This window comes from Natator depressus, chromosome 2 (genome assembly GCF_965152275.1).
Source record: "Natator depressus isolate rNatDep1 chromosome 2, rNatDep2.hap1, whole genome shotgun sequence".
Taxonomy (NCBI): Eukaryota; Metazoa; Chordata; order Testudines; family Cheloniidae; genus Natator; species Natator depressus.
In genome coordinates, this window is record NC_134235.1 from 86,691,104 (window position 1) to 86,712,501 (window position 21,398).

General features: G+C 38.5%; 1 protein-coding gene across 6 annotated transcripts in view; it reads left to right on the forward strand.

Annotated features, from left to right (window-relative positions):
* ANKRD12 (ankyrin repeat domain 12) overlaps positions 1-20,677 on the forward strand; it is a 112,071-nt gene extending 91,394 nt beyond the window's left edge. For 4 of the 6 annotated variants that reach the window (XM_074944632.1, XM_074944633.1, XM_074944635.1 and 1 more), the window contains 4 exons: positions 6,523-6,621; positions 16,208-16,351; positions 18,923-19,018; positions 19,427-20,676. In XM_074944632.1, the coding sequence (XP_074800733.1) occupies positions 6,523-6,621; positions 16,208-16,351; positions 18,923-19,018; positions 19,427-19,612 (525 nt within the window). In that variant the 3' untranslated portion in view covers positions 19,613-20,676. Of the gene's footprint in view, positions 1-6,522; positions 6,622-16,207; positions 16,352-18,173; positions 18,426-18,922; positions 19,019-19,426 lie in introns of those variants that run through there. The other 2 variants (XM_074944630.1, XM_074944631.1) reach the window with 2 other exon arrangements.
* Positions 20,678-21,398: the final 721 nt, after the last annotated feature.

A 21,398-nucleotide genomic window follows, 5' to 3' on the forward strand; every position in this document is an offset into this window, starting at 1 on the left:
AATACGTGTGAGGGTTAACTGTTTCCAGTTGAGCATTCTTTATGGAAGGATTAAACGCTGTTTGTTTAAAATTCTTCTTAAGAAGTCTTTATATGCAGTTATAGTGCACCTGAAGTCAGATAATGTGGACGAGTGAAGATTTGTTAACAAATATTAGATGAAGTAACATTTTTCTTCCCTTTTAGTTACTCATATGAAAGTCAATGTGCTGAGTATTATTTTTTTTAAAAAGCAGTATTCAGTGATATGAAAAATAAACTTTTTCCCATGGGCAGTATCAGTTTTTCACAGAGGCAGAGTTGTCATGTACATTGTGGGGGAATTTATTTAAATTTTGGTTTGAGGATATTTTTCTTTGCGGTCTATTTTTTTGTTTTTACTATGAAATTACATATTGTATGTGAATTTTGGGGTGGGGGGGGTTAAAAAAGGTAAAAGCTTCAGGTTGTTCAAGATAGTGTGAACACTTGCCCATTTTGATTTTTTTTATTTTATTTTAAAAGAGAACTCGCATAACTGGATAAATTTGAATAAAAATATCTGTAGACAAAGCAAGTTTACTTCACCTGTAACTGTCACTATTCCTCCACTACAGAAGATACTTATATTTTTGAAAAAGATCTTCTACTTCATTTTTCAGTGAAGTGTCTGACATAACACTTGGGCTATATAGTCATCTCTGTATAATGAAACAGGAGACAATATGCTTTTGGCAAAAAAAAACAAAAAAAAAAACACAAATACAACTGACACTCAGCCAGACTCAAAACCACTACCATGGAGGCAGACAATCCAGTCCAAATCGCAGAAGGATATTGTCTATGAAGTACATGGAAAATTCCTCAAGTAAGAAATACTCTAAGTAAAATCAGCCCAGATTCACAAAATTCTTCACTGAGTTTGTGTCAGTGTGGATCCCACTGTAGGTACACATGCACCTCTTGCATGTGAGATCAAAGTCTTTTGAGTAGTAGTGTCTGGGGCTCTGCCTCCTCATGCTGCCATGAAAGGGCATAAAGGGCAGAGCAGCTGCAACCCTCCTTCCATTCCCTCTTACTACCCATGGCAGCGAGAGAGAACCCAGCAAGTGGTACCTTCTTCAGAACTTCAAAATTCATTTTTTCACAAATCTTGTAAGAACTACTACTTCACAAACCCCGAAATTTGATATTTCCAAAGAAAAGAAAGGAGAAACTTTCCAGTAAGTCCTCTGCACAGCAGTATGAGGCACTTTGTGCTAACTGCCACACCTCCTGGCAGACTCAGAACTGTCAGGTTTCAAACCACACCCACCCTGTGACAGCCTCATCCCCCTCAGTGTTGGTCATAGTCTGAGTATTCTGATTAGGGGAAAGCCACATCCTGGACTGGTGTTCAGTGTGCAGGTCTTTGAATTGACCTGTGGGTCCTCAAGGAAAAACTACTGCTAAAGCAGTCCATGTGGGCCACTTCTGACCCTAAGGAAGCAATAACTGCAGACCAGAACCAAAGAAATTCTCATTAGTGAGCATGCCCTCAAGCAGGCACCATGATCTTGGATCTGGTGAGGAAAAAAGGCATCACTGAGGGTGCCAACGATACTGGCACTGACAACCTTGACGCCGATGACAAAAGCCTTGGCACCAACCTCAGTAGTGATAGATCTCATACCTATGCCCTGGCACTGAAAAGCAACAGAGAGGTGGGACAGGACAGAGCATAAACCTGGCTCGAAACACCACATGGGATCATCTTGCAAGGAGGGCATAAATACCAGTCCTCCAGAGATAAAGTCTGCAAGTCCTCCACTGCTTTTAAGACTGGAAATGCAACACAGATTGCTGGTATGGCACACAGGAGTGACATCAGTACTAATGGCTAGGCCCATCAGCGTCTGGAGATATATCCTAGTGGAGTAGCTTATGTCCTTTGCTGAAACATTCTGGCTCAGAGGCTACACCATTCTAAGGTACCATCTTTCGAGAGAGAATACTTCCAACTTACTAGATTTTACTGACATCAAGCAGACCCCCTCTCCCCTATGGTCAGAAAGTGACCCTAAGGAGGATACCAGAGGCTTCTCAGTTAGGACCCTCCCCTCAAGCAAGACATGAATGGCACAACGGTGACCTACCTTGACCTGGCCAGTATCCTTACAACATGCCATATTGGCCTTAGTGGAGAGCATCATTACACATGTCCCAGAGCTTATCCCCCACTCATACATCAAGGAAGAGAGCGAGCTCTCACTTGTGGTGTCATTAGTCAGGCCACCCAGGATGAAGCAGGACATTGGTTTCTGTGAGCAGCTTGAGGTGACAGAGGGACAGCAATAACCTTCATCCTCTCCCAAGGAATCATCGTTGTTGCCAGATGAGGCAGTGACACCAGCCCCAACAATACTGAACTCCACATCCCCAGCCAGGATTGCACTCCCAACCAACTGGGGTATACTCAAACCAGCGAAGGTACATCTGATTGTCTCAGGCCACTCTTCCTCCCACATCTAAACAAGTGGAAAGAGATACTCAGGTACCTCTAAATGTTTTCAGACATTTCTATTTCTAACAAAATCCAGGAACTCTGCTGTTATCAGTGGTGCAAGAGAAATCCAGGTCTACAAAGGGCACCACAAAGGAAAAAAAGACACTAAGAAACTAGAACTCTTCAGGTGCAAGGTGTATTCCGTTGCCTCATTACAGCTCCAGATAGTTTGCAGTCAGGCCCTGTTCCCAAAATTTAACTTCCTCACCTGAGAAGGAGTCACACGCTTTCTGTTTAAGATTGCACAGGAAAATAGGGAAGAATTAAAAGACAAAAAAAAAAAAGAGGGCCAGATGGTCACAGAAAGGCATTACGAGTGGCCATGGATGCATCCAATATAGCCATGAGATTGATGGCCACAACTGTCGCCATGACACTGTCCTCATGGGTGCTAGCAGCCAGCATTCCCAAGGAGGTACAGTCCACCATCGAGAACTGCCCTTTGAAGAGATGGAACTCTTTAGCAGCAGAACAGATGAAGAGCACCATTTGTTTAAGAACTCCAAGGGCCACTCTGAGATTGTTAGAGAATTACATACTGGCTCCCTTTGGAAAGCCTGTGATGAACGTGGGAATTTTGTAATATTTTTATGAACCATATATAAGACTCAAGGTACCTACCCACTTTGTATGGCCACCCATTGGATGGGACATGGGGCGGGGCGTTGTTCTCCTGGGACAAGGGAGAGAAGGATGGTGGGGTTGAATTATGTAAAATGTCTGGATTGGAACCAGATTAACAAGGACTCACTGGAATCTATATACATGTGAATGGAAGACCCTGCATTGACAATGGAAGAGCCAAGAACTTGGCCATTAACACTTAATGAGTGGTTAACAACCAAGAGCAGGCTGCTTCCTTCAGTACTCTGAAGAAAGCAGAGTAAAAAGACTGCAACTGGAAACAAAGGCATGAAGTGTCATGGGGACTCTCTCTTTTAAGGTTCATGCAGCGATCAGACACTCACATAGACAAGGACAGAGAGTGAAGATGGACCTCAGAATCATGGCTTGGTATAGCCATTGCTTCAACCAATATGGATGCTGTCTTAAACCTGGCTTTTCCCTGCTAACTTAATGACTCTCTGAAGCTGTATTCCAACTGACTAATAAATGCTGCTTTGCTTTGAAAAGGCTGTTCTCTGTCACTGCAGTACTTACTCAGTTGCATTGCTCCCTCAGAAGGTGGATTTTCTGTAGGAGCTCTCTGGGGGTGCTGGAGCCCAAAGACTGAGTCACTGAGGCTGTGTGGACGCTGGTGATCTGGCACAGTAAAGGGATTACTCCCAGGAGATTGAAGGCTGGGGCATAGCACCAACCTGGTAAATCTGTGATAAAGCCTTACAAATATCAATCCCAAAAGAGGCAAAGGACACCATCCTACTCATAGGACTCACAGTCCAGGTATCCACCAAGAAAAAGACTTTGGTGCTCCAGGAGACTCCCATCATTCTCCTCTTCCATTGCACACCCAAATGCAGAAGGTTTGACTCAAGTGTCAGGAGTTACAATGAAGCCAATCCAGACCCTGTCACCACCTTCAGGAACCACCTTGCCCTTTTCTACCAGGCTTGGTCTGACAAATTGGCACAATCATGAACCAAACAGTTCAGACTGGCTTCTCATTTATTTCTGATGGCTATTCTAAAGGTCAGACCATCTCCTCAGAGATATATAAGTACTGTAGATAATCTATCATGTGTTAGCAGTTGGCTGGTGTACTTATCCCACAGAACATCAAGACACTCCACCACAGCTCAAGTGACATTCTCTGTCTGCTTTAAAAATATGCTAAAATCTGCAAAGCGGTGATGTGAAGTAACATTGTCAAACATTATGCATTGATCTATACAGCTGCTAGATCAAATTCCAGAGAGCATTGCTACCATCTTTTTGACTGAATTCAGTTTGAACTCCTCATTACCACCATCCTGAGGGGATACTGCTTGCCTGTCACCTACAGTGGATCCATACTGACACATACTCGAAGAAGAAGAAAGAATGGTTACTTACCCTTCATGTTGTTGTTAGCATAGATCCTGTGACCTGCCCTCCATCCCCACTTTTGGAGTTTTCAGCTGACACAGGCTTTGAATTATGAGAACGGAGGGAAACTCGCAGCCTCTCTGCCCTTTATACCCTCGCACAGGAGAGCAAGGAGGCAGAGGGCCCATGTGTGGCCTGACAGAGTCTGCTATTCAAACAGATCTGATATCATGTGCATGAGGTGCAAGTGCCCCTATAGTAAGATCCACACTGATTACATCTTGAAGAACCACAATTATTGCTGGATAAGTAACTGTTCTATATCAACCATATAGAATAGTTCTACTTCTTGGCTCTTAGTGTATGCCACTATATTGAAGAAAACTTTTTTTTTTTAAATATACCGCCATGAATACCATGGCACTTATTTATAGTATCTTAGATTATAGAGCCAGACTCTATTGGGGAGTTTCAAAATTTACTATATTTACTGTGAGATTCTTGGCATGTTAGAGAGCATAATTTTGAGTGTCTGGAATTTCCCTTGTTTGTTAAGCAGGATTTAAGATCTCTTTACTCCCTTTATAATTAACCATAACAGATAGGCACAGCTATGAGATGTGCATTAAGCTCATTTAAAAATGTGTCCATGAGTTGAACATAATTGCAAATGCTGAATGTTTTGTTCAACAGTTCAGAGACCAAACTCTTTTTCATAAAAAGTAGATAGATAATGTTAGCAGTATGAGTCTTTCAGGCAGTGTATATATGTCTTATATGCAGTAATAAAAGGGATTTTGTTCATTATCCATGATAAATCCTGCTTTCAAAAGAGACTGCTTTCATTTTCATATTCTATGGTAAAAATTATTTCAGGATATCAGTCATTAAATAAATCTTTATAGATACATCACTCTTTCACAATCCCAAAAATATCCTTAATGTAATGTGTGTGTTTAATGTGAGGTAGGTATAATACCTTGTACTCCAGAGTAGCCACAATAGCAACATATGATATTAGATCAATTTGTTTTATATACAGTGGATAATATTACTGATTCATCTATAAACGTATTTCTGCTGTGCTATCTAGACACCAGTTATGGCAAACAATATTTCAGCTAGTTTTGAGTAGTCCATCCAAAGTAGTATCAAGTGTTCTTCTATTTATCAGATAGTTATGAAATATTCTTGCTAGGTAAAGAATAAAAATACAGAAATGCAGTATATATAAAACAAGAACACTTTGGACAAAGTTTTAATGAGCATTTCAGGGTTCTGATGACCTCTCAGACAACTCTAATTTTGCTGTCTGGTTACTATCATGACTACAATTATGTTTACAGTGTTTTGTTGTACAGACTAGTTAACTATATAATACTTATTTCCTTCATTTAAATCTGAAGCTTCCCATATAATAATAAACATGTGCAACTGCCCTCAACTTAATACTAGTACAAAACAGCAGACATGGAAATATATGTGAATGTTTTGCTATCTTAGAGTGGGACGTAAAAAATGAGGTCCTCTACCCATTATTAAAAATCAATACCACTTCTATAAATACTTCCTTTGGACTGTCCAGTGCATTTTGTCTCATTTGTGTGTTCTAATTGCAAGATTCTTGGGATAGGGACTTTCTTCTTTTGTGTGTCTTATACAGTCCTAGGTGCACTGTCTGCACATAACAAATGATGCTTAAATAATTTACTTTCCTTTTAGAAGTCTTTATAGTTGTTTTAAACTACATTTAACCACAGATGGACAGATTTTAGCTTTTTTTAAATGAATCTTTAATTCTATGATTTAATAAAAGGGTAGACAGTGGTGTAATTAATAGATTAGAACAAAAGTCTGTGAATTCAGTTACATTCCTGGGGCTGTTTATGATCTACTTTTCCAGTGAAAAATATTCTGTTCATGCTTTTATTTTTAAATGCATATTTGCAATTATAAAGCCAGTCCAGGTAAACTGTATATGTTAAATTCAAATTTGTAACAATTTTTTCCTAGATTACACCACCGCCATCGCTGTCAGATCCACTTAAGGAACTTTTTAGACAACAGGAAGTTGTAAGGATGAAATTGCGTTTACAGCACAGTATCGAAAGGGTAAGAATACAAAAAAAAAGTTCATTTCCCTATTTTAAACTCTCTCTCTCTCTCTCTCTCTCTCTCTCTCTCTCTCTCTCTCTCTCTCTCTCTCTCTCTATATATATATATATATATATATATATATATATATATATAAAAATCTAGTCTATTAAATTATATAATATATATTGCATTATATACAATATAATATATATAATATAAAATATTATATATAAAATTAACATTGCTTTTAGAAGTAAATTCCTTACGCTGCTGTTTTACAATTCAGAGAAATGTTGCGCACATTCATACTACAGATCAAACTAGAAATAACACAGTATAATTTCAGTACTGTACATGAGGTAACATATACAACAGTCCTTTATATACTAACATGAGGACTTACTGCACCTTGCTGCTTATTGCAGTAAAAACTTGCTCAGTTGTCCAAATAGCAGTTTCCTTGTGAACTGTGGGAAACCAAGAAAATAAGACATTTTTAGATTTGTTTTGAATGCCAGTACTTCTAGTAAATATTACAACTGGCATGTACTTGATTTACTTGTCTATTTTGTACTCTGTTAAAGAAATAATACAATTTATGTCCGTTTTGCTAGTTAGTTAATTAATAATAATAAAACTGGGTCTGAATCGTGGTGTAATAATTCCCAACTAGAGTTTTATTCAGTTTTAAATCAGGAAACTTACCTGGCTCTGAAAGATATATCCTAGATTACAAATGTTAACTAACACGTTTTGATCTGCTTGTTAGAATTTCACCAACATTTTTTTTTTATGGCTACGCTTGCAGACTTCATGGAAGTTAGAAATAGAAAAGACCATCTATCTGCGAATGTATATTCTTTAAATGTTTATTTCAACATGGTCTTGGCCTGTGGGCTTTAAGAAATCTGCACACTTCAGGAAGGAAAATTTTCTGGGGACCTTTTAAAGTCTTTTAATCCAACAGGTTATGCCAAGAAAATCAAAGAGTCTGAGGAGTTTAACTGTCCATCGGGAATGAGTACATTAACCCAGAATTTTGATTTAGGGCATTTTTTCCCAATTTTTCCTCCTTTAGACCCTTGCAAACAAGGCTTGCACACTAGATCACAAGTACTCTTGAATGAAACATATATGAAGTTTCTAGGTCAAATTGCTTTTAAGGTGACCTGAGAAAAAGCATTAGAATTTTCAGAAAGTGAAAAACATCTATTTTTTTCTAAGATTGGTATCTTTATCAAAGACAACATATCAAACTTTGAGCACAATGGATCTATTTTGGACAATGTAGAAGTGGACCAAAATCTTCCTTTGAATAAAAAACTGGTTGCAACTTCAGGGAGAGGCTATTGTTTCTCCATAATATTGGCTGTTCCTTGTTCAGATTGTCTATTTACAAATCCACTATTGTTTTCCTTTGATGGGAGTCTGATTCATTTTATAGCAGATTTTTTTTTTTAGTTGCTTGCACTCTAGGGATATTTGTGTCCAGAAATAGAACTTATAAATAATTTTACTTTGAGGAAAGTATAATAATTAATTCAGTTGTGATTCTACTTTAATGTTATATTAGGTCCTGATCCTGCATTGTATGTCATAAAGGTGGACTTTTGTACCAATACAGAGTCCAATGAAGCTTTCTGCAAATGCAGCAGTCTACGACGAGCTACACAATACAGGATCATGGCCTTATTGAATCTTTATACCTAATGAAAAAAATTCCTTTTACTTAGCACACACACACACAATTGTGTCTTTTTAGATGTTCTACCAAATTCTGTATATATTTAAATTGCACATTTTAGTTATTTTAATCACTGGCTGAGTGGAAATATAATGTATTGTTATGTAGATCAGGGCCAGCTCTGGGCTTTGTGGGGCCTTAAATCAAGTTACATATGAGAGCATTCTCCTCTTTTAGTACCACAAACCAGGACCAAATACCCAAAAACTAACAGCAAAAAAAAAAAAAAAAAAAAAAGTGCAAGTACATCAGAAACAGGAAGCCTGCTAAACAATCAGTGGGGCCACTGGACGATCGAAGTGCTAAAGGAGCACTCAAGGAAGATAAGGCCATTGCGGAGCAACTAAATTAATTCTTTGCTCGTCTTCACTGCAGAGGATATGAGGGAGATTGTGTACACCAGAGCCATTCTTTTTAGGTGACAAATCTAAGGAACTGTACCAGATTGGGGAGTCAGTAGAGGAGGTTTTGGAACAAATGATAAATTAAACATTAATAAATCACTAGGACCAGATGGTATTCACCAAAGAGTTCTGAAGGAACTCAAATATGAAATTGCAGAACTACTAAGTGGCATGTAACCTGTCATTTAAATCAGCTTCTGTACTAGATGACTGTAGGATAGCTAATGTTTTAAATATTTTGTAAAAGGCTCCAGAGGCAATCCTGGCAATTACAGGCTGGTAAACTTAACTTCAGTACTAGGCAAATTAGTTGAAACTACAGTAAAGAACAGAATTATCAGAGACACAGATTAACACAATTTGTTGGGGAGGAGTCAATGTGGCTTTTGTAAAGGCAAATCATGCCTGACCAATCTATTAGAATTCTTTGAGGAGGTCAACAAACATGGACAGGGGTGATCTAGTGGATATAATGTACTTAGATTTTCAGAAAGCCTTCAACAAGGCCCCTCACCAAAGGCTCTTAAGCAAAGTGAGCCCTCATGGGATAAGAGGGAAGGTCCTCTTGTGGATCTGGTTAAAAGACAGAAGACAAAGGGTAAGAATAAAGGGTCAATATTCAGAATGGAGAGAGATAAATAGTGGTGTCCCCTAGGGGTCCATACTGGGACCAGTGCTGTTAACATATTTTTAAATGATCTGGAACGAGGGGTAAAAGTGATGTGGCAACATTTGCAGATAATATAAAATTACTCAAGATAGTTAAGTCCAAAGCAGACTGCAAAGAGTTGCAAAGGGATCTCATAAAACTGGGTGACAGGGCAACAAAATGCCACATGAAATTCAATGTTGATAAATGCAAAGTAATGCACAGTGGAAAACACAATCCCAACTATACGTACAATCTGATGGGGTTTAAATTAGCTATTACCACTAAGCAAAGAGATCTTGGAATCCTTGTGGATAGTTCTTTGAAAACATCCGCTCAATGTGTAGCGGCAGTCAAAAAAAACTAACAATGTTAGGAACCATTAGGAAAGGGATAGATAATAAGACAGAAAATATAATAATGCCTCTGTATAAATCCATGGTTTGCCCATAGTTTGAATACTGTGTGTAGTTCTGGTCACCCCATCTCAAAAAGGATATATAAGAATTAGAAAAGTTACAGAGAAGGACAACAAAAATGATTAGGGTGTGGAACAGCTTCCATCTGAGGAGAGATTAAAAAGACTGGGACTTTTTGTCTTGGAAAAGAGAGGACTAAGGGGGGATATGATACCAGTCTATAAAATCATGAATGGTGTGGAGGAAGTGAATAACAAATTATTTATTCACGTGGTTCTCAACCATTTTCCATTTGAGGACCCCTTTGGAAATTTTGAATGGAGGTGCAGACCCCTTCGGAAATCTATTGTCTGTATATATAGTTGAATTCTGTTCAGTCAGTTTTTTAAATCTTTCAGGGACTCCTTAGACATAGTTGGGTCTGCAGACCACAGGTTGAGAACCAGTGGTTTACTCCTTCACATTATACAAGAACCAGGGTTCACCCAATGAAATTAATAGACAGCAGGTTTAAAACAAACAATAGGAAGTACTTCTTCACACTAAACAGTCAACCTGTGGGACTTGTTGCCAGGGGATGTTGTGAAGGCCAAAACTATAACTGGTTCAAAAAAGAACTAGTAAGTTCATGGAGGATAGGTCCATCAGTGGCTATTAACGAGGATGGTCAGGGATGTACCCCATGCTCTGAGTGTCCCTAGCCTGCGTTTGCCAGAAGCTGGGAGTGGACGACAGGGGATGGATCACTCGATGATTGCTTGTTCTGTTCATTCCCTCTGAAGCATCTAGCTTGGGCTGGATGGACCACTGGTCTGACCCAGTATGGCCGTTCTTATGTACCCACAACTACCTCATGCTTTCGCAACATCATCTCTTTTCCCTGCATTTTTACTAGAGGGTTGCACACTTTGTTGCTTTCATAGGCTGAGCTTGTACACTCAGAGAGAACAGCATATTAAGCATATAAGAAATTCTGTTCCCTGCAGCACCAAATGGACACACTGGTACTGATTTTCCTCTCACAGCAGTGGAAATCAGGCTTCTCTAGTTTTCCAATTTTCACCAAAATAATAAGGTTTTGCACATTGATGCCTAAAATATTCCCTGACATTTTGGAATTGATTGGCTGCATGGTGCCACAACTCTTCAACCTAAAGCTTATGTGATTGCTAAGGATTCAGTCGAATTGTCTGTTGTTGGCAGGTGGTGGGAGGGAAAGGGGCAGGAACACAGACTCTACTCCTGAATTCAAATACCCAGCCCTCCTAGAGCACTGCCATCTGAGGACTGGTCTACATTGCAATGTTTGTCAACAAAACTTTTGTCTTTCACGGGTACTTTAAAAAGCCCCCCCACGAAAGACAAAAGTTTTGCTGACGCAAGCAGCAGTGTGAACGCAGCTTTGTTGGCAGGAGTGCTCTCCTGCCGACAAAATTAATGCCGCTCACGGGGCTGGAAGTATTTTGTCGGCAAAAGTGCTGACAAAATACTGACTGAGAGCGTTCACACATGCTGACTTTTAGTAGCAACGCTGTGTCAACAGCCTTGTCGCTAAAAGCTGTGTAGTGTAGATAAGCCCTTAGAGTATTTTATGGGTCTGAGGGAATTCACTTTCCAATCCCCTTTGGCCTACAGGGGACAGAAGAAAAAAGATTCATTACAGTAAGTTTCTGCAGATCTCCCCACTCTGTCCCCGATTTCACCACCGCTGAGGCTTACAAATTCCATGTTGCCATTTACTCCCCCATGTTGCCTCCACCCACACTCAGGCTGCCATTGAATCCTGTCTGTTCTCCATCCCTATGTCCCCACCCCTACCCACACACATATGCCCTGATTCCAGCCTTGGTGGTCATCTCCCTTGACTATTGCAGCAGACTCCTCACTGCCTCTCTCCTTACTTCCCCTCAGCTCAGCCAAAGTGCTACTCCTAAAATCACCTTCCTCCCCTGATTCTCTGCTCTTGTCACTCAGTTCTTCAGATCTCTACACTGCACTCCCTGTGCCTGCTGCATTAAGATCAGACTTCTCACCCGCAATGCCCTACCCAGCTCCACACCTGCCTACATCTCCTCTGTACTCGCCCAAGCCTCCCTACTTGTCACCCCATTGTATGCCCTTGAATGCCTCTCTCCCCTCACCCCATCTTTCTGCATGGAACAATCTTGCCTCCTTCCCATATCATGTGACTTCCTGCTCTTCCTTCACATGTCTCCCCAGAGCTCACTTCTCTTGGGAGAGACTTCTGTGAGTTTCCTGCAAACAATCCCTAGTGTGCTCTATGGAGCTTAACTGTTCAAATGGGTCTGAGCTGGAGTGTAAGCTCTTTGGGACAGAGACTGTTTTCTTATGTGTCAGCTATATCTTGCCAGAGGCAGTTCTGCATTGTTGGTACAGACATCTCTGGCACCTTGAAAACACTTTGTTGCTTTTGTAGTCCAATCTGTACAGCCAGTGAGAGAGTGCTGTATATTAAGCTACTGCCTTGTGACGTATTTAGGCAGCTTTAAGGAATCCGGTGCCTGTAACACCAAATGGGCACTCTGTGGGCCTGAAAGGTGGAAATCGGGCTCTTCTGGCTTTCCAGTTTTCACCAGAATCAATAGAATTCTGCCCATTGATGCCTAGAACATTGACTGAAATTTTGGAATTAGTGAGATGCAGTGTTCAAAAGTTATCACATATAGACACAAAGAGAAATGCCACTGAGTTGAGCATTGGTCCTTGTTCCACTCAGCCAGCTAGATTTACCATAATGTGCTGCATAGGGAACGAATTTTTGTAGAATGTAATTATCTGCATGCTTAGTGGTTTTAACTGCAAGGAAAATGAGTTTTCCAAAGACTTTACTGGCTCCCTATTCACTTGCAGATGCCATAAGTATGTTAATATTGCTCTGTAAAGCCCTATTTATCAGAGTCCTAGTTATCTGAGAAATTGCCTCTGTTTCCCTACTGTGCCACAATATTTGAAGTCAGATTATTATGAATTATTTGTATTAGTGCAATACTTAGTCCCTATATTTAAAGGTTTGGGCGTCTACTGGCAGAGCATTTTCAGGGCAGCGGCCCTAAACTTTGGAATTTTCTTTCCTCATTGGTCCAACTGAATCAAAGTTTGTGGACCTTCAAGGCATAGTGTGTTTAAAATAACTCTCTCTATACGCACACCTTTGCCTAATGGGAGTATACGTTTCTGGGTCTGTGTCCTCTCATTGATTACAGCCAATGTAACTAAATTTTATATTGTTTATAAATTAGGGCTGTCAAGTGAGCAAAAAATTAATTGCAATTAATCATGCGATTAAAAAAATAATTGCGATTAATCGCACTGTTAATAATAGAATACCATTTATTTAAATATTTTGGATGTTTTCTACATTTGCAAATATATTGATTTCAATTACAACACAAAATAAAGTGTACAGTGCTGACTTTATATTTATTTTTGATTACAAGCATTTTGTAAAAACCAAAGAAATAGTATTTTTCAGTGCACCTAAAACAAGTACTGTAGTCCTGTAGTGCATGAAAGTTGAATTTACAAATGTAGAATTATATACAAAAAAAAAACCCCTGCATTCAAAAATAAAACAATTAAAATTTTAGAGCCTGAAAGTCCACTCAGTCCTACTTTTTGTTCAGGCAGTCACTCAGACAAACAAGTTTGTTTATATTTGCAGAAGATAATGCTGCCCACTTCTTGTTTACAATGTCACCTTGAAAATGAGAACAGGTGTTTGCATTGCACTGTTTTAGCTGGCATCACTAGATATTTATGTGCCAGATATACAAAAGATTCATATGTCCCTTCATGCTTCAACCACCATTCCAGGGAACGTGCGTCCATGCTGATGACGGGCTCTGCTCGATAACAATCCAAAGCAGTACAGACCGATGTATGTTTATTTTCACTATCTGAGTCAGATGATACCAGCAGAAGATTGATTTTTCTTTTTTGGTGATTTGGGTTCTGTAGCTTCCGCATCGGAGTGTTGCTCTTTTAAGGCTTCTGAAAGCATGCTCCGCACCTCGTCCCTCTCAGATTTTGGAAGGCACTTCAGATACTTAAACCTTGAGTCGAATGCTATCGCTATCTTTAGAAATCTCACATTGGTCCCTGCTTTGCATTTTGTGAAATCTGTAGTGAAAGTGTTTTTAATATGAACAACATGTGCTGGGTCATCATCCAAGACTGCTATAACATGAAATATATGGCAGAATGCTAGTAAAACAGAGCAGGGAACATATAATTCTCTCCCAAGGAGTTGAGTCACAAATTTAATTAACGCATTTTTTTTTTTAACGATCCTCATCAGCACGGAAGCTTGTCCTCTGGAATCGTGGCCGAAGTACGAAGGGGCATGCAAATGCTTAGCGTATCTGGCACATAAATATCTTGCAGTGCCGACTAAAAAAAGTGCCGTGCAGATGCATATACTCACTTTTTGGTGACACTGTAAATAAGAGGGAGGCATTATATCCTGTGAATGTAAACTAACTTGTTTGTCTTAGCAATTGGCTGAACCAGAAGTAGGACTGAGTGGACTTGTAGGCTCTGAAGTTTTACATTGTTTTGTTTTTGGGTGCAGTTATATAACAAAAAAAAAAATCTATTTGTAAGTTTCACTTTCACAACAAGGAGATTGCACTACAGTACTTGTATGAGGTGAATTGAAAATTACTATTTCTTTTGTTTATCATTTATCAGAGCAAATATTTGTAATAAAAATCATATACACTCTGATTTCAATTACAATACAGAATACAATATATATATGAAAATGTAGAAAAACATCCAGAATATTTAATAAATTTCTGTCAGCACTCTATTGTTTAACAGCGCAATTAAAACTGCAATTAATCGCGATTAGTTTTTGTGAGTTAACTGTGATTAATCGACAGCCCTATTTTAAATGTTTTTATGTGTGAGGATATACAAATGCACACTTCATAAATAAAGACTAATATTCATGATGTTGCTTGTGGGCCCTGATGCCCACCCATACTTTTGACCCCTTCAGACATACACAAATAGCTACCACTAGCAGGAGATTTGTGGAAGACAGCAGAAGAGACATAAAATCAAGTGTGAAATCCTGGGCCTATGAAACAGTGCAAGCTTTTCTGCTGATTTCAGTAGGGCCAGGATTTCACCCCAAAACTTGAATCAAAGTTGTAATATCTGACTGTGGCTGAGCCAAAGGAAAATACAATTTTGCAGATATGCCTAAGATCACCACTGCACAGCTTTAAACCTACAATTGCAACAGAAAATGCTTTTAAACAGAAAATTAAATGTAGAATGATTCTTTCTCAGCGAGGGGAGAAAAGTTGGCCACCATCTGTGTTAACTCTGAGGTGCCATCAGAAAACAAATTTGCTTTATGTAGAATGAGAATATTCTCTGCTTTAGTGTGCCAGCAGCTTTTTGTGTTCGCTCTTTTCAGTCAGGCTCAGAACATAGACAGCTGAGTTGTATAAGCCAGCCAGCATAACTGCACAATTTATCAAATAAGGGGGAAGAAGTTCAGATAAAAATGCAATTTCAGAAGCTGTGGTATTATATCTGGCCTTAGAACGTAATAAAATAAAGAAACAGGGAACAGAGACTTTGTCGCTTCAGAGAGCAAGCAGTCTGTCTGAAGGAGTTAGAGGTACTGTGGCTGGTAGGTTGGTAAATACAATTTGCATGCAAGGCCCCAAGATGCATGGGATCCATGTAAACATAAGCCACAGGCAGCATATCATCTACCCTAAAGCTTCCAGCTGTCATTGCTGCAGATAACAAACCTCAGGTAAACATTTTGAAATTCAAGCAGACCACAAGGTAATTCTGAACTTAGTAATGAAATAGAAAGAGAGTACGCAAGACCAAACACTACAAGATTTTACTCAGACCCTTATTTTTCATGCCTAAAAATAGAGAGCAAATACTGTCAAAAACAATTTTAAAAGTAGAGCAGAACATTTTTTTAGGCCCTCATAAAACACAAAAGTTAGTGTGGATCCCATTATTATAATAGGGCATATTGCTTCTATTTTAAATTATACTTTCAGAAGTTTCAATTAATTCAGTGACATCATCAAGTAGAGCCACATCTTTAGGTTTCTAATGAAATTTCTAGAATGAAAATTCACAAAAGTTATTTTATTTTTCTTTAGAAATCTGGTGACATTCAAAATGACAGAATGTAAATGTTGTCAAGCCAGCAAAATATGGGAATGTTGCTTCTTTTCACTAAAGCCCTAAAAAAAAAAAAAATAAAAAAAAAAATCAAAGGCCCAAAAAGAAGAATTTTGGTGTGCAAATATTTTTACAAATGCAAATTAAAAGGACAATTCATGAAGTATTCAGCTATATGTTAATATTTTTATTCAATTAGGAAAAGCTTATTGTATCCAATGAACAAGAAGTTCTCCGTGTCCATTATCGAGCTGCAAGAACTTTAGCTAATCAGACGCTACCATTCAGTGCCTGCACCGTACTGCTGGATGCCGAAGTATATAATGTGCCCCTGGACTCTCAGGTAAAAGGAAACTTGTTTTAGGATTTCAAAACATCCAGTTAGATGATTCTCCTATTACTTATCTTTGATAAGTACTTTTAAGTCTGACTTGAGAGAAGATATTTTGGGTAATGTCCTGGTACCAGTGAAGTCAATGGCAAAACTTCCTTTGACTTCCTGGGTGTCTGGAGCATGGATGGGGGTGCGATTTTGCACAAATGTTGACTGGAAAAGCTCATACAATACCCTGCCCTGTGTAGGGCAATAATTAGTTTATTTGAAAAGTGAAAGTCCTTCACTTTCATAACCACTAAAATTTCACCAAATAATTTTAAAGATGTTAGCCACATTTGTAGTTAAACAAGCCAAGGTAAAGGTAGTCAGATCTCATGCATAAACTATTCGCCTGCAGAGCTGAGGAGGGATTTCTTCTCCCTAGATAACATTGCACAATTAACTAGGTTTATTATAGGGGCTTGTTGCCATCTTCCTATAATTACTGTTGGAGCAGGATACTAGACTCATAGACAAAAGACCCGATCCAGTATTTCATATAATCTATTCAGATGATTTGCTATCATGGTTGCTACCATAGTTTTAGGGTTTTTGTGAAGGGATGGATGAGTGCGGGATTCCAATGTGGTATAAGAAATGAAGTAGAAGGATATATCTGAACAATATTTGCATGAAAAAACTTGTATAGTGTTTAATGTTTAAGAGATGTGATACCCTAAAATACTCTTCAATAGTCTAGTACCTGGTGAAGGAGTGTGGCAGTTTTGTATTGTAAAATATCTGCCTGTTCCCTAAGGAATTTTTGAAGTATAGCAGTGTAGTCTTTCACTGAAGGAGTACTGTGGTGGTGTTTTTTCTTTTGGTGTTTGTTCAGTTTAGTGTTTATATACCTTATTCTATTAACTATACTCCTCTTTGTCATAAAAATTCATAATTGCAAATGTGAAGCTCTTCAACGCTGCCAACTGATTTTCTTCTTAAAAGCATAGTATGGTTTTTCCCCAGTTTTCATCCTCAATCCATGTTTGTTAAAAATAAGCTGTAAACTCTGAGACTACTCTGTATATTTAATTGTGTGGAATGACACTAAAGTTTGCTGCTGTCATGATTCTGAATATGCTTACACATTATGAGCCTTCCACGAATAGTCCCAACAAAGAATGACAATGGAAATATAATCAGACCCCCATTTTGATGGTTGTGACCCCTTTCGTAATAGAAGTAGTTTGATTTCTCCGTGGCTATAAGAAAAATACTAAGGCACTGAATGATGGACATTTTAAGGTGGAACATCTTTGCAAAGGGTTTTTGTCATGTGGAGTAAAAAGTAATATGGATCTTTCTCTTGTCCTGCTTTTGAATATCTTCTGCAGCCAATCGGGTCAGATTGCTGAACTTCCATTTCGTTGCTTTCCCTGAACCTGAAAGACAGTTTGGTTACTGGCTTTTTTAAAGTAGAACAAGTAGTTTAGCAATGTTGTGGTAGATTTCTTAGTGTATATGAGCTAAATAAAATTTTGAAAGACATACTTAAATCTTTTACTTTTCAGAGACTCTTATCCATAATTGTTATACCTGGTATACAGCAGATAACTTTGGGTCATAGAATCTACAAACTCCAGTCTTTAGTAAGCATGGTGACTTCTACATCATTTGTGGTGTCAGCATGTAAAATCTTGATACGTTGAATCAAAGTCTACTATTTGTCACCTAAAAAAGTATTTTTAATGTAGGCCCCTGTAAAGGGGGATGCTTGCCACCAGTGCCACCTCATGGTCAGGCACGGGTGTGGCAGGTTGTCTTCTTCCCTGACATCCCCCCTTTTCAGTTACAGTTCTCTCTTCTTGGTCTGTCCCTCCTTTTGTGGATCAGTCTCCCCGCTCCCGCCCCAGCCAGGTCACATGTCCCATCCACCCATTTTGGGGTATACAAAAAGGAAGTCCAATCACAGAGAAGTCTTCAGCACCTGCAAGGGCTTCAGGGCTTTCACCTTTGTTTGGGGACTTTGCGATCTGGATTCTTGATCAGCCCGGTTCTTCCCATTGTGGATTTTCCGCTGAGGTAAAGGTCTCTGTTGTCATATCTTTTGGAGTTGGTAGGGGAGCCTGGGGTCTGATCCAGGGCCCATGGTTAAGTTCTGCTCTTTGGGGTGCTAAGCAGCTGCCTCCCTGGATCACTTCCTACCTAAGTCTCCTTTTTCCCCATGGAGTAAATTTAAGAACCACAAATAAAGTTTCTGGCCTTTGTAATCAGTCACCAGTCTCTCCTTTGCAGGCTTTGTCAGGGCTGTGTTGCCAGGTCTCAGGCAACAAGAGTTCCTGGGCCATACTTGCCCAGAGCTCGGAGCAGAGGTCTGCTCCCTTCCACTACCTGCCTCCCCTGAGTAGCTCTGCTTCCCTTTTTAAACTCCACCTCATGCTTGTGTAAATTTTTCAGGTGTAGCAGGACAGAGCCATCTGGACCCAGAGCTGCTTTTTAATGCCTTGTTTTCCAGTATTGTAACAGGAATAAGTAATTGTTAACAACTTGTGTTACCTCATTATTTGAAAAACTGTTTCTAATGTGTTTCTTTTGTAGGCTGATGACAGTAAAACATCAGTTAGGGATCGATTTAATGCAAGGCAGTTCATGTCATGGCTACAAGATGTAGATGATAAATTTGACAAATTAAAGGTATGTATCTGCATTTGTCCTTTCAAAGCCAAAAAATCAGACTACAAATGCAACTACAAAGATGAGATGCATAAGCATGGTATGAGTGCAGTATCCATACATTTTTTGAGTGCAGTATCATAAATTATTATAGTCATGTAAGGAGCATTTAAAAGAAAAATTCATAATCTTGAGCAACTTTTATGTTGATATGTAAAGAAATTATTTGGTGGAAGAACCTGTTTTGTTAGTTTTTAATTAAATATCCATACACAATTAAGCCAAGTAAATATTATATTAGATATGGATTTCAACTTTCTAAAGTTTCCTTTAAAGGTCTTTGGTGTTACTTAAATGCAGTTTTCTTTTTAAAATGTTTGTTTGTTTTAAATATTTGAAAACATTAACCTAATTTTTCATTTTGAACAGACATGCCTTTTGATGAGGCAACAGCATGAAGCAGCAGCTTTAAATGCTGTACAGAGACTGGAATGGCAGCTTAAACTACAAGAACTTGATCCTGCTACATACAAATCTATCAGTATTTATGAAATTCAGGAGTTTTATGTTCCTCTTGTTGATGTTAATGATGATTTTGAGTTGACACCTATATGACAGCTGGCTGTCTTTCAATGGAAACAGTCTGAGAGAAATGGACAGCAATGGGCAGAAATGTATGCATCTCTTGAGGTATAGCACTTAATTCTGTGGAATATCTCCTTGTCCAATAATCAAGGTATTCTTTCAGAAAAATAGTTCAAAGTCTTGTTAAATATGGTAAATGGATGATAGTAAATACCGTGTCATTTAGTGATAAATGACATTAATTATATTGGATGCTAGTTCCAAAAAGCAGTTTCCCAATAAATGCCATTATTTATATTTTAAAAGTTAACTACAACTTTAGAGCATATTCACTGAAAAGATGACAAGATACGGTGAGTTAACAGCGCTGGAAGTTGTTAACAAGTAAAATAACCACTGAAAAGCATTTGATATTTAATAAAGCCTGCTTTAAAGCTTTGTATTATGAAACTTCAGTAACAGTTGAACTCCCACAGAAAAACAATGACAAAGCCTGTGGAAGAAATACAAGATTTGGAAGGGAAAAAGTCTGTTCATTTTATTGTATTTGTAAATTTGTATAGTTTTCTTTTTGGAAAAGATGTAATATTGTCATTTTTAAATAACTTATTTTATACATATTGTGAAAATGTAAATAGTCTTGTAATTAATGTTGAAAACATGTACAAAAATAGATATTTTAATTGTAAAACTGTTTTGTCTAATGTTTTATTGGACCAAAGTTGTAGTTTTTATTAAGTGTAGTGTATTTCTGGTTGGCAGTTCTTTTAGTAAGGCATGTGTTTGATTTAGCTGCTTGTTTCATCACCATAACTGTAAAAGATTTGAAACTGAATGGTGTTGCATGCTTCACTCAACTTAACTCCCTTACTTCAGTAACTGATACCTAAATAACTGTAATATTTACAAAACCACATTTCATATTAGTCTGCTATTGTAATGCCATATCTATGACTTACTATGGTGAAAATATTTTTGTTTAAACTAAAACACCTTTTGCTCTTATATGGTGGTCTCACAATAGAGCCTATTTTTTTCCCCCAACAAAATGCCTTTGAATGAAAATTCTTAAATTGTACATTGTCTATTTTAATATTTACCTATGGAAAGATATGTAAATAGTTGTAAATATGTTTAATAAATTTTATTGGTCATGTTAACAAATGGCTGGATTTTTTGACTGAAATTAAATCTTGAAGCTTTAGATACTATTTAACAAAAATATTTTAAAATTGATTTATAATTAATAAGTTGAAAGGGTCCAGAGAGAGAGAGTGTGTATAAATATATATACTGATCACCTGTGCAGCAGTTTATGAATAGCTGATGATCAGGTAAGGTTTTAATCACTTCTGTCATAGCCCCTGGTCTACACTACGAGTTTAGGTCGAATTTAGCAGCATTAGGTCAATTTAACCCTGCATCCATCCACACAACCAAGCCTGTTTTGTTGACTTAAAATCTATTTCTGTACTCCTCCCCGGCGAGGGGAGTAGCACTAAAATCGACCTCGCTGGGTTGAATTTGGGGTAGTGTGGAAGCAATTCAACAGTACTGGCCTCCGGGAGCTATCCCAGAGTGCTCCATTATGACCACTCTGGACAGCACTCTCAACTCTGATGCACTGGCCAAGTAGACAGGAAAAGCTCCGGGAACTTTTTGAATTTCATTTCCTGTTTGGCCAGCGTGGCGAGCTCATCAGCACAGGTGACCATGGAGTCCCAGAATCGCAAAAGAGCTCCAGCATGGACAGAATGGGAGGTACTGGATCTGATCGCTATATGGGGAGAAGAATCTGTGCAGGCAGAACTCCGTT